Source organism: Cryptotermes secundus, unplaced genomic scaffold (assembly GCF_002891405.2).
Source record: "Cryptotermes secundus unplaced genomic scaffold, Csec_1.0 scaffold1449, whole genome shotgun sequence".
Lineage (NCBI taxonomy): Eukaryota > Metazoa > Arthropoda > Insecta > Blattodea > Kalotermitidae > Cryptotermes > Cryptotermes secundus.
The window spans coordinates 101,664-116,213 of record NW_019729918.1 but is presented as its reverse complement, the minus strand read 5'-3'; the positions used below and the strand labels follow the sequence as shown (position 1 = coordinate 116,213).

The following is a 14,550-nucleotide window of genomic DNA, read 5'->3' as shown; positions in this document are numbered from 1 at the left end:
CATCATTCCTGGGTTGATACACTAGGCCACATGGTAATCAGCCCCACCCCACCCAAAGATACTGAGAAAGAAATTCATTGAATAAGAGCAGTAATTTGGAGAAGTTTCACAGTGTATGGTGTGAAATTACTTACCCTTGATGACGCAGGACTGGGGCGGCTACAGGCCCCTTTCCCACTGACCCCGAGGGTGTTAGTTACCTTATGGCCCTTTGGATTCATGCCTTTCACCCTATGGGCGCCCACATGAGCAGCCTTTTGCCTTTGGGCCTCAATAGGGTTGTAGCTGTAGTCTGAGCAGAGAAAGAATGATTTTTAGATTGTAGCTTTCCATTAAAAATTACAAAATGAATTTATATGTTATGCTGCTCATCAGATATACCATATTTACGCATGTATACGCCGCACATTTTTTGACAAAAATTCAAGAGGAAAACTGGGGTGCGGCTTATACACGCAAGCGGCCTATACATGCGTAAATACGGTAATTAGAATGATAAATTCAGAGATGAGATGGCCATGGAGCAAGAATCAGGGAGAAGAGGAACGCATGTAGGATACTGGTGGGAAAGCTAGAAGGAAAGAGATCACTAGGAAGACCTAGACATAGGTGAGGATAAAATTCAGATGATTCTTAGATAGGATGANACACTGGACTGATCTGACTCAGGGTAGGAACTAATGGAGGGTGGGGCTCCATAAAATGTTGGGAAATTCGTGAGTAGCTGAGCAACTTGCGGCTTTTCAAGAAGGACTCAGCTCCATGGAGTTGGTTAGTTAATATTCCATTAATGGTTCTCACCACACCACTGGCATGGGAGAGAGAAGGCCCTTAGCACAGTGCCATCCATTATTACAGAAGCAACCCAAACACATGCAATTTCTGGACAAAATACCTGAAGCTGCCTCCTGAAACAGCTACAGAGACCTATGCGCCAGTTTCTACAGTTCTGTGCCCCACATTTTCTTTTTGTTCTGTGTAAAATTGGTATATAATTACAAACTTTCAAACCTAAACAAAATGTTTAAAAGCTACATGCTGGAACTCTCAAAAGAGACAGTCCAACTGCAGGAGTCGCAGGGTCCCTTCCCAGGGTTAAGTGGCAGGTAGGCACCCTGTCTGTAGGATGGAAACCCTGCATAAAAACCCTGGTCCTCCAAGATAGGGAGATTTGCAAAAGGCTGGTGACCAGCTCGAGTGTAAAAGGGTTACTTATAATCCTGACAAATTGTGGCTAGACGTTTGAGGACTGCTCAACCCTTGCAGATGATGATGAACAAAATGTTTTAAAGAATTACTGTTAAGAATCTAATAATTTCACACTTGGCCAAGGAATTTTCTACCCTTTTAATGAGTCTAAGGGTTCATTACTGTGTTCACAAGTGATCACCACTGGACCATAATCTAAGGCCAATAAAGAGAAGACACTGGCCTCCAAAGTCTTGTTTTTACATCATTATGAATCTGTTGTGTAAGCAGGTCAGTAACAAACAATGACAAACATTTTATCATAAGGCCCGATGATGATCAAATGACCAAAACATGTAGCCCAGTAACATTTCAATAAACATAAATTACTAAAAACAAACGTTCTCACTGACAGATAAGCCTTATCTTCCTTGGCGGCCAAAATATCACTCCTGTACTCATTACATGGAAGTGGGGCTAAACTTACAAAGGGACACCTTTTTTGTAAAACTGAAGTGGCAGAAGAGGGTATTACAAAGACATTAAAATGTATGTAGCTAAATGTGTGTTCAATGATTGGAACAGATGATTACAACAAAATGGTCAACCTCTTCAAAGGAATGGACAGTGACTGGCACCTAAAAACTGCACTTTAGTTTGAAACCAAATGAATCATTCAGGACTGAAAAGAGGGCCAAAAATTGTAGAAGGCATTTTAGAAGCCAGGCAAAAACAAAAAAATCGTGCAACATATACCACTACCATTCACTCATGTCCAACATACTGACTAGAAGTGGACTTAAAATACCAGTGCTCTACATACTGCGTTGCATCAAAATCTTTCCCAACTGTGCCATTCTGTTCCTAAAATAAACATGTTAATTTGTAATTACCGTATTTACACATGTATAGGCCGCACATTTTTTGCCAAAAATTCAAGAGGAAAACTGGGGTGCACCTTATATTCGAAATATTCGAAATCACACTTCATTTAAAAAATTATATTCATAATTAGTAATACAGGGTGTTCAAAGATCGAGGAAACCGGGGCAGCAGCATAGAGCGGTTGGAACGTTTCTCCGCGATTACTGTGCCCCTCCCTGCTAGCGAGAGTGCAGTCGTGTCGCTGATACCCTTACATCAGTTTCTGTACATGCACACATTTATAAGAATACTGTAAAAAAGATAACACAAACTTACCGTGCTTTATAACAGGTGCTGAAAGTGACCCCCTTCTGCTTGCAAACATGCTTTGCATCGCATGAATAAATTATGCGACGCTTTCTGAAGTTAGTCCACGGTAACTGAACCACATTACTGTTCATCACTTGACTCGTTACTGTCGATGTCTCTCTCGCTCGAAGTTTCGCTGTCAGGTGATGTCAGTCATACAGCGTCATCTTCAGTCCCGCCCATTGCATTGGAAATGGATGTGACTTTAAAACTTTTGGAAACCATTTCTTCTGGTATGGTGTTCCATGCAGCCACAATCCACTCACACATTTGACTTAATGAAGGTTTCTTCAATCGTCCAGTCGGCGTCATCTCCGTGGAACCGCATCTCCAGTCCCGGTAAAAGCGCCGCAAATGAGACTTGAAAGGACGGTTTATTGACACGTCAAGTGGTTGTAACATGCCAGTCATCCCCCCTGGTATCACAACCATATCACTTTTCTCCTGCCTCATCTTCACTTTCACATTTTCAGTTAAATGGCTTCGAAAACTGTCAACCACTAACATTGACCGCTGACGTAAAAGTGCGCCTGGGCGCCGAAACCACACTGATTTCAACCAATCCAGATAGAGCTCTTCTGTCATCCATCCTTTTTCTTGAACTCTCACCAAAATTCCCGGTGGAAGCTTTTCTTTCGGCAATGTTTTGCGTTTGAAGATTACAAATGGTGGTAGTTTGTTTCCATCAGCAGTGATACCAAGCATTATGGTACACCGCTGCTTTTCTGCTCCTGCAGTCTGCACATGCACGTTTTTTCACCTGCTTTGTTCACTGTACTTTCACCCAGCATTTCAAAGAACACAGGAGTTTCATCAACATTTCCAATAGCTCCCATGGTGTAGTTGTGCGTCTTTCTTAATTTCAGGACATGTTTTTGAAATGCAAGCAGTTTCTCCTGGTATGTGTCGGGAAGGCGCTGCGCTATTGACGTCCGTCGCCGAATTACAAGATCATGTCGGGCCATAAAGCGCCTTGCCCATCCATAACTTCCCTTAAATTCATTACGAGGAATTTTCATTCTGTCCGCTATTTTGAGGCCTTCAAATTGAATCATTTCCACAGACACTGAAAATCCATCCGCCCGTGTATTACGCACGTATCGCAAAAGTTTATTTTCAAGTTCTGGAAATTTAGCTTTCTTTCCGCGGAAAGATTGTCGATTTTGTGACGTTTTTTCAAGGGCATCTTTCGTTAGTATCCATCTTCGCACATTTTTTTCGTCAACGTCGAATTTTCTCCCTGCTGCTCGATTTCCGTGTTCTTGTGCGTAACACACCACATGAAGTTTAAATTTAGACGTATAACCTGCTCTTACTCGACCCATGTTTCACTCAGAACTAACCAGGCAAGTCAAGTAAAGGCGAAAAGGTTATAACTCTCCCCTGCAATGCCTTTGTTCCGAGCGGTACCGTTATTTTCGCTAGTTGCGAACTTAGGAATGTTAAACATTGCCAAATTTCGGAATAATTTCTACTCCTGAAATAATATTCCAAGAAAATTATTTTTTCAATAATTTCTTTCTGAAAATTGTGCTGCGGCCTATACACGCACACGGCCTATACATGCGTAAATACGGTACTTTGGTATCAGTTTAATAATGAGAGAATGCTAGTCTTTGGATGTCAGGCAAACAAAAACTAAAATCAAAGTCATATTATTCCTTCATTCTGAAAGGTGATAAATAACTAAGATTTGGGTGCTGGCATAGCATTTGTAGTCACCTGGAAAATTTCCTCCGATCCAACAGGTGCGCGGTAAACAGTTCAGAACATGGCTATGGAGTCAGAAAAGACAATTATATGTGTGGAAACATGCAGAACCAAACTCAACAAACATAAACCAAACACATGATTAAGACACAAAGGCATGATGTGACATAACCTGAATGAAACATCCAGAAGCATCTAATATATCTAAAAGAAAGCAGTGCAGACACCTTGAAAATACCCTGTACTTATGATGATGACCGGTTAGACCAACACATGTTATGAAGTAAAGCAGAAAGAAGAAACATAGAACCCTACGGGATTCTGACTGAGTTGCACAGGAACAGATAAAAATGAGACCAGTATTCAAGGAACAGACAGAGTAAAATCTCAGACATGTCCAACACCAACAATTTGATAAAAATGTGTTTACACTAACCGTGCATTACACTTTGAATATGGCCATGCAAAATTCCTTAATGCTGATTAACTGGTCAGTAAAATTCACGCAAACATACATTATAAATGTTTGTATTACTTACTGAATTTACATAAATTGTTCAAAATGAGATCCTCCATGTCCAATTCATAACAATGTGACTCGCAACTTTGAATCACACCATTCCTGTTAACAAATTAATATCTTAAATTTACTAGCTCTAGGCCATTCCGTACTGAGCTGAACTGTAAGGTACTGAGAGCAGACAGGATTGCGGGTTTTGAAGAAAGTGTTGTGGCATGTCTCCTGACAGTCAGAACTTTGAAGCCAGGAGAGACGGCTGCTGCTAGGGAACGGCTCAGAAAACATGCCTGTTGCTAGGATACCATTGTGTAAGCATGTGACACTACCAGAGCCATCGCTAAGCAATGTATGCACACAACAACGGAGGAACAGTGGGAAGCAGTGCTGCAGTAGCCGATCCCAGGGTCAGCTCGAGAACCCAGAGGAAGGGGAACGCGACAGAAAACATTAGTCTGTGTGACAGTGATTTGTAAAGTGCAGTCATGAGTTGTGTCTATTAACACGTCCAATAAACGAAATTACCAATCCAAACCCTGTCTATCGTCACTCAATCACCGAAAGTTTGTAAATTTTGCATGTAATTTTTACATTAGAGGAAATGTTAATATGTCCTCTGCTTAACCCTTCAGCAGCAGAGTCCCTACATGGTGTTGGGAATTGAGACTTCTTTCCCCTTTAATTCTTTGACTTATGATCCATGACTGCATATGTGTTTGCTCTACTAGCTGTCGCGTGTTATTTGCCAAGCCAGCAAACACTTCCCCGCTGTGACACAACAGCAGATGTGCTGCTGGAGGGGTTGTTTCCCACTTGTCTGATTTGAAGTATAACAAGCGGAGCTACTACTGTAATTCCCCTTTGTTCTATAAATATGCACCATGAAGTCTGGTTAGCCAAGGCCAGCAGCAAGGAACACAGTGGCCAGCCGTGTTGTGTGCAGAATATATTTACTTCAAACCGAACCAGGACAAGCTTTTATCAGATTTGGAATTACTTTCTGCTTTTCTGGATTCTGTGGTAAATGACAGAATCAAGAAAAGCACAAAGATCCATTTGGAGAATATGAAAAACTATAAAGGACAAAAAGAATATTTCTGAATGTGATGATAGATAATATGCAGGAAGAACACAAGGAAAAGAACAGATCAATTGTCAATTAGAATTCAGTTAACTGAGGGACTCTCTGTGAAATATGCTAATGCTGTAGAACACAAAGTGCCAGGTCGACACTCGTCAGACAAAACAGTGCCCAATCTAAGAGAAAGAAATTTTATAAGCAAGACTCCACCAACTGCAAAGAAATCAAAAACCACAGACACGGCATGTTGTGTGTCAAAAACTATGTACTGGTGTGACACATGTCACGTGGGACTCCGTGTGGAATGTTTTCACGACTAACACACCCAGCTGAATTTCTAAGACAATATGATAACATTATTCCTAATTTTTATAGACTTACTGTACCAAAAAATAATTCTGAAGCAGTGTGGATCAATACACCGATTCTATACACATTTCTGAATGTAGTGTGAAATTGGGGAGGGGGGATTCCAGTTTTTCCTAATTTATTACACTTTAAGTGAAGTGTTACATTTATAGTTTTAAATGTTTAAATACCCTCCCTCCCAAAGAGTGAGTAGGAATTAAATGTCCTCCATCATTAAAGGGTTAATTAAGCACCAAGCTATGTAGACACATGAATGCATTCTTATCCTCAGCATCAGACGGAGATGGGTGGCCATCCCAGGCACTTTATTGCTGAGGAAATCATCTTTGGCACCCTGTGGTTACAGTATGCTTGTCGGACCGGTTAGCGGGTGCGGTAGCAAAGAGAACAATTCCTGCCCTGCCGGAAATCAAGATCTAGTCCCCTGCACGAAACTATTTCTTCCCGTACATTTACAACAACCAGCTCTTGCCAGAGCACTCCACAACAGGTGAAAGATTTATTAAGCTCTTCCCAGGACCTGCTCATGCACACGGGAGAAGGCTTCTTAGTAATTTTCGTAACACCACTGTTCAAAAGCAAGCACAAACTTCTAAACACACAGTGGATTTTAATTTTCTTAAAAATTTTGATATTTAACACAAATATATTGTTATTTGTGTTTAATTTTGTTCACTAATATGCAGCAAACAAAACAATTACAGCCATACCAACATACAAACATCTTCTCAAAAGTCAGTAATTTTATAGGAATCTATTCTGGTAAGTATTAAGTTTTTATAAGGCAAGCAGAAGGTCCAAAGTACATGCATCTTTCTTTTATTCGTTTTTAATACGTCGGGGTTCTAAACTACGTACATATATCAACTCCATGGAACAGAGCCTTTCTTTTCTAAACTGATTACTTAATGACGCTGTCGATATCAAGACTACAAAGCATAGATAGGATTATTTATGAATATTGAGCAGTTGATAACAGTACAGACAGGCAGGAGGGACTGAAATACATGAGAAAATCTGCCCCAGTACCACGCTGTCCACCACAAATCCCATGTCACCCGACCTTGGATTGAACCTGCGTCACAAGTTTTGAAGACAACCAATGTCTCCGCTATGGCACGGAAGAGTCCTTCTAGATAAGTGGGTAGTAAATCAGCTAGCCAAAATGCTCCCCACATCTCATGAGACCAAGAATTCATTAATGCCTTCACAGAGCCTCTCTCTCTCTCTGCTTTAGGTTTCCCAATTAAAATTCTGTTAACATTTCTTATCTCTCTCATGTGTCATGTGACTGGTTCGGTACTCAAACTTGACAAAAACAGACAACACGGAGATATGAGAGAGCTCCTTTTTCCCCAAGAAAAGGAATTGGCCTAATAACAAAGGTGCCAGTAGGCCTATTTTGACAATTACCTGAAAATGGGAGTACAGAAAACTCCCAGCATGTCAGGTTTATTTATCTGAACGGACGTCTAATTCAGCAGTGACATAATGAATCAGCGGTCATCACAAACATTTACTGTGTCATAACACTTACTTTAAGCACTCTGAGACCTCTCATGTGTGTACAACAGTGTGACCAGAGTCCACAGAGGTGCACAGGGGTTACATTCCCTCAAAGTGATTCCTGTAGCTTCAAGTTAGAAATCTGCTTTGCAGTGATACATGCTGTCACCTGATATCAAAACTCTTGATCAACCTCAACCTGATAAGAGTATCCTGAAATTGGAGCTGGGTCCTTCTTGGCAAGTGGCCAGTCACTCAGCTACTCCAGATTTTCCAAACATTTCATGGAACCCAAACGTTCACTACAGTGTCCACAAGAGCCTTTCACCTGTCCCTATTCTGACCAGTCCATACCATTCCATTCTATCTCCCTAAGATACATTTTAATATTACCCTCCCACATATATTGACGTCTTCCTAGTGGTCTCTTCCCTTCTGGCTTTCCCAACAAATCCTAGATTGACTGCTCTTTCCCCCCACGTGTGCTACAAGCCCTTCCTATCTCATCATCCTTGATCTGATCACGCTACATAAAATCTCAACAAACACAATGATAAGTATTAATCACAACAAAGTAACCATCTGCAATAAAAATCGTAATTAAATTCATCAGCAAGTAACTGCCGAAAAACCTCAGGGGCAGAAATTTCAAGATTCACTGTGCAAGTCACTCCTTTCTGTCTTGCATAATTTGTGCTTTCCAAGAGAAATTCAATGTCTGATTCTTTCTCTCTATACAAAGGAAATTTTGCAGGCATTAGACATAGAAACAACTATGAAACTTGAGGTTAACATAGAAATGAATTGTTGAGCACTGATACCTTGAACAAATGTTAAGTTACACAGTTCATTACAAAGGAACGGCAAGTCTTCTGTCTCAGTGCATCATGTCTGTTCTCTGGGTACTGACATTTTGATGCAGATGTGTTAAGTGTGGTACAGCATATAAATGACATGCTTCATGAGCGACTATTTATATGCATCATTTTTGTTTACATGGCATTAAAAGTCGGCCTCTATGCACCGTTCTACGATTTAGGCCAAGAAAGGAATACAGGAGAAAGCAGAGGAATTTAAGGGGATGAAAGTTTATGTTACACATGATGACATTTACAGAATACTGAAGCAAATCACTTACCAGGATGTCTCTGGCCGTGTTCTTGGGCCGTTAGTCGCCCAAGATTGAGGTATTTCTGCTCTTCGACCGATGTCAAGGCATGCCACATCTTACCAAGTCTGAAAATCACGAAAGGAAACACTTGTAAAACAAGTCAGATTCTATGAGGTTGCGAGGGTTGGTGTAAGAACATCTTAACTGGTACTACAGAAAGAAGTTCCGTGGATGGTAGGGATGACTGCAGTGCAGTGAGGTGAAGTAATCTGCTGCTGACCCTCGCCAACAGAATTATTCTTAGTTTCGGGACTCGTCGTGACTCATGACCAAATACTTATCTGTTCCAAGACTCTCTCACATGTTTTGAAATAGGGCCTCCTCTTTGACAGCGCTCAAATCTTCCCCCTTTATCCCACTGTTATATTCCCTTCCATCACCCTGTGGCCTATGTCAACCAAAAGACCTTGTGGCTAGTGAAAGTCATCACAGTGTTATCTCCGCTAACATTCTTCCGAACAGAATGTTCAGACAATGAAAGTGGAGTGCAGATAATTACACCAGAGGTGGAAGCGCAGCAGCTCGAAGGAGATGAGGGGAGGTTATATCCATGGAACTTTATTCTGTGGCATCAACATAGGCTCCGTCTACTATAGGAACAAGTTAGCATCATCATCATCAGTGATGTAGACCGCTATGGCATCATTAGAAAGCTGCTGAATTCTATGTAACTTACTTCATTCATTCATACATCAGTTGGATTTTCAGACCTACTCATGCACAAAATTTTCTCCCTTAAGTTTGCCTATACAAGGTATGATGTAGCCTCATTCAGAGAGTTGGCAGGAGGCTACAAGGTGTTATGTGATTGCAGAAAATTGTTCAGCTCATGCTTGGTGATCGGAATGTATGGACTCACATACTGAAGGGAGTAGAAGTGACACATTCAGTTCCAAATGTCCTCCTCCATTTGCTGCCAGCTCTTTCACTGAACCATTCATAATCTGACTAGCCGCCTTATGCACTTGTTGAGATTACTGATAAGTCACTGTTTTCCATATTTATTTATTATAGGGCCAGGGTGGTCATATACTCTCACTTACTTGTAAGTAAGAAAATTAAAAGTAAAGCTATCCCTGTACCAGGCCATGGAGGCCCATAGGGTTGTGAGACGTTGAGGGTCCCACATTATCTAGACAACTGGCTCAAAGATGGCGGTAAGATTGTCAGCCTTACACGCCGGCTGCGCTTTACTAATAGGGTTGTGAGACGTTGAGGGTCCTGGTACTCATTTCTGCGAGGCTCAGTGAACCCCAGGGATATAGCACGGCTCAGTGAACCCCAGGGATATAGCACATCTGGAAGGATTAGGTCAACTGAACAAAAAATCCAATGACCTCATCAGGACTTGAACTCGAGACCTTCAGGCTAGTAAAGAAAATCATGTCCACCCTTTGCTACACAGATGGCATTTCTTGTAGTTAGACAATAGTTTAATTCTCCTTTCATATACATGGAGCAGGGATAGCTCAGCCATTGTGGTGACTGGGTTAGGGGCTGGATGACTGAGGAATTGGGGTTTGATTCCTGACAGGATCGGTAGGTATTATCTTTTGCACATGTCCAGTCGGGCTTTCTGTTTATCGGGGAGCTCTTTCTGTAGGGGTGAGGCTGAACATGCTTCCGTATGTATTGTTGCTATTAAAAATGCGTGGAAATATACACATATTCTTTCTTACTGTCTACTTGGTGAGGTGCTTAATTAAGCACAGGGCAACTTCATACATTCATGGTGCAAGAATAATAAGGGTGGCAGTTGTACAGGCTTGAAAATTCGTCTGATTCTCAAGGCATGGTTATGTCGTTACACTGTTTAGGTGACTTACATGAAGGTCATGTCTATCTGTGAATGACCTTGTATTGGTTTGATGTATAATATTTTCAATAAATGCTGCCATTCAACAACTTTGGTTGAAATAGAACAGAAAATAACAGACAATATACATGAAGACCTATATGCATTTCTGTGCCCATCTCAAGGGCAAGTGTTAAAAACAGCTGTTGGTTCAAGAGGTGAATAAACAAAAAGGGTAGAAAAAATTAAACACACAAGTTATGTTCAGTGCATTTCTTCAGATCTGCAAATAGTTAAACAAAAAAATTCTTTTGCTGACTCGAGGTCTGGACAATATTCATAAGATAATATATATCAGAAGTCTTGGCATCAATGTGTTGAAAGTTTGAATACTTGCGACCTAATATCAGCATCTGAACAGTTGGACAGATTTTGGAAAAATAAAAACAGATGGAAGGAGAAAATGGAGACTTTCACAAAAAATTAATGTGCAAGTTCAGATTTTCAGCCACACTGATCCCATAATAAAGTTCATTTACGGTCATATATGGAATTTTTTCATGTGTATCACCAGCTGCTAATCTAATATTATACAAAAAAACTTAAGTAATTTTAATAAAATAGAAGATCACCATTTGAAATGTTGTGCACCACATCACGGAATAGAGCGCCTCCATGTTTACTTGACCTGATATAATTTGCATCAAAGTTACTCTCCTGAAAGTTATTCTCGGAAGATTCAACGAGCAACTGATATGGATTAACAGTGGATTTCAGTTAATCACTTTCCTTGCTGTTTTAAAATTCTGTGCATTGCGAACTATTTCAAAAATACATTAATTTCTTATCACCCACATAATTTATAATAATGATAAAGTTGTCCCTGTACCTGCTTAATTAAGAGCTAATGCCATGAAGACATATGGGGGAGCGGAGGGATTGTTCCACAATTGTGGACCTTGGCACGGAAAGGGGTGAGTGGTCGGTCAGCTTCATGCACTGGCAGCTTGGCCTCCTGGAGAAATAATGCCCAGTGCCCACTGCACAGGAGACACTGGTGGGCCTCAGAGCCAGTCAGGATGCTTTCAACTAGAGAAAAATCTGTCATCCCTGCCCACAATTGAACCCCGGATATCCAGAGCCAAAGCCCGTCACTATACTCACTCAACTATCCTGCCACCTTATAATCTGTATCAGCAGTGAAAGCTGCTGCTTACCTTATGCTAATTTCGCTGCTTTTCTCTGTGGCATACTGCGTTGCCAGCCTCCTGCGCCATTCTTTACAAAACAGTATGTATCCATTTGGTGGACGCTTGATGTTCATTCTTGAAGCTGGATCCATCTGGAGGAAAAGAAACAAAACATTCAGTCAGTGACAGTGGTCCACAAACTCTTTCATTTTGAGACTCTCTTTTTGTGACTATCATAAAATAGCAACTAATGGAAATATTGAAAATAGGGACAGAAATACACACAATCGCTCGATACACCACCAAATGTGGAACTGACCATCTTAGACTTGACAAGTCTAAACAGCTTCAACCTCATGACTCCATGTGGTGCCAGAAAGACCCACAGATAATTCTGACTTGCACATAAATAAGCCCTGGCCTCTAAAAATTAGCCTCACCAGATCACAAGACAGCTTCAAAGCAGTGACTCATCCACTCAACTAATTTACTTGAAGGAAAACAGTCAAATAACATACCTTACTTATAAATGGTAAAGTCAATGAGCAAGTCACTAAAGGTCCACAATCATTAGATCCATCATATTCAAAGACCACGGTCATACCATTTTCTAAAAAAGATTTCTGTGGTGAAGTAGCTAATTGGCAAAAATACGTCATTTCAAGATAGTACACTTAAAAAGATGCTATCATTATATCTATGTTCACCTCTGAAAAATTAAAATGCCACATGATTATTTTATGAAATTCTTAAACTGAAAAAAACTCTACGGTAAATTATTTATCAAAGTCAGAAACTGCAGCACTCTGAGGTTGATCTGCTTCACGGCAAACAAACTGTTATATTTCTGGATTCCCAGGATTTTTCTTCCTTAAAATGGACCAAAACGTCTCAGCTCATCTTATACACCAGTAGGTCTTGTACTAGAATCAACAATGAAAATATGTTAAAACACTAGAACCATGTTCGATATGAGGACTCTGAAAGTGTGCTTTCTGGGCTGTACGGTGTAGTTCAAAGACAGCCTGACGCTTTGCACTTTATGAATGATCAACTGGTGATATGTCTGTGGGCTTCGGATGGAAACCTTTATGTGTATCAAGGCCTTTTAGAATTTTAGAAGGCAGTTACCACGTAAGACATGACCAATCCAATTAGCCTTCCGTTTTCTTATTTCGTGTAGGCTATTCCTCTGCTGACTGACTCTTCATTTCTCACATAATCGGTCCAACTGATCTTCTCCATCCTTCTCCAACACCACATACCTGATGGAAATATTGACAATGAGAAAAACGAAAACACTCACCAGCTGCAAAATGTAAAGGAGTTGATTTCCTCGCTGCTGTATCTCTTGCATTTAAAGTCTGAGGCGATATTAGCTTTTTAACTCTAGAAATATCTCCAGTTTTACACGCTTCAAAAAGCTCTCTTAATGGATCATTTGCTGTAGGAATCGGTTCTATCGATGCAGCTGAAACAGACCTACGATTCGCCGTTTTAATATTGTTGAACTCGCCTAAACAACAAGACCATAATGAAAACCAAGACGTTCGAGACTAAGGTTACGTTTAAATGTATCTGCGTACAGTGTTTTCTAGTTACACAAGTTGTTCTAATGTGTAAAATGTAGGATTAATTTAGTTCAGCTGTAATGCTTTCATATATATATATATATACACACACACACACATCGAACATGCACCTACTTTATTAAATGTGAAGATTACGAACGATTACGTAATTCTGGAAGTTCTGGGACGATGCTGCGTAGTTTTACCAATCTAAACGGCGTCACAAATTTTACTACGTCCAAGTCCAAATATAAAGTTCTATTAAATGCTAACGTTCAAACGTTCTGTTACATTCTATCGCAAAAGCCCAACTTTGGCTTCTTAACATGTTTATTATAACCTTCATGGACGAACTATATTTTATAATATTGTAATATTGCGTAAGGCCTCTCGTACATTGGAAGCGGAAAGCTGTGGAAAATTGCGATGAGGAGTTCGTCCGAACATGCACGGAAATGGCCGAACGATCCTAACAGCTTGCATCAGGTTAGGGTGGGAATACACACGAGCATGCCGCTGCTTTAAGGCCTCTCGTCCATTGGAAGCGGAAAGCTGCGGAAAGTTGCGATGAGGAGTTCGTCCGAACATGCACGGAAACGGACGAACGATCCTAACAGCTTGCATCAGGTTAGAGTGCGTCCATTGGTAGCAGCACTGTTCATCAGTGAACGCGTGTATACTTGCGAACTGTGAAATATCCAGATTGGTTTGGATTTTTCGGACGAAGAGCTGCGTTCACCACCTACTAACTGATACTGTTGAACCGAGAAATCTGTCGAGTAGTGTTCCTGACATTGCGGACGCCTGTATTGAGACAGGCACTGATAATATTACAACACAAAGTGAATATAATGATGCATTTTCTACTCCAGATTTTCAATCAGATATCGAGAATGATGCACCTGTAAATACGTCTCCGGCACAAAAAGAGCATTTCAAAAGTCCGCTTAAAAGAGGAAAGAAAAGAATTAATTATGATGACAAATTCTTCGAAATAGAATCTAAAAAGTTGAGCTACTTCGAAAAGAGCTCTCAAATGAAGCAGGATAGTGACTGTCAATTTCTGATGAGCTTGCCTGAAGAAAGACAGCTGCGATTACGCATGAAATTGATGGATGTTTTACTGCAGGAACAGGAGGATCGAAACAGCAGTGTGATGTCCACGTCAAATGTTTCGCCTCTATCCCTTGAATCGACACGCAGTTCCCATAATAGTTCC

The 14,550-nt window shown here is 40.6% G+C and overlaps 1 protein-coding gene across 4 annotated transcripts in view; it reads right to left on the bottom strand.

The window, feature by feature from the left end:
- Nucleotides 1–6: 6 nt before the first annotated feature.
- The window catches only part of LOC111865866 (transcription factor SOX-8), a 32,838-nt gene continuing 18,294 nt past the window's right edge, over nt 7–14,550 (bottom strand). Inside the window, exons 1-5 of one of the 4 annotated variants that reach the window (XR_002843053.2) lie at nt 12,892–12,926; nt 11,788–11,912; nt 8,743–8,840; nt 4,671–4,753; nt 7–292 (exon numbers count right to left, since the gene is read on the bottom strand). Coding sequence is in view for 3 of the 4 variants with exons in the window: in XM_023854278.2 (XP_023710046.1) it covers nt 75–292; nt 8,743–8,840; nt 11,788–11,912; nt 12,892–12,903 (453 nt within the window). In the remaining variant the exon portion in view is untranslated. Of the gene's footprint in view, nt 293–4,670; nt 4,754–8,742; nt 8,841–11,787; nt 11,913–12,891; nt 12,927–14,550 lie in introns of those variants that run through there. The other 3 variants (XM_023854278.2, XM_023854279.2, XM_023854280.2) reach the window with 3 other exon arrangements.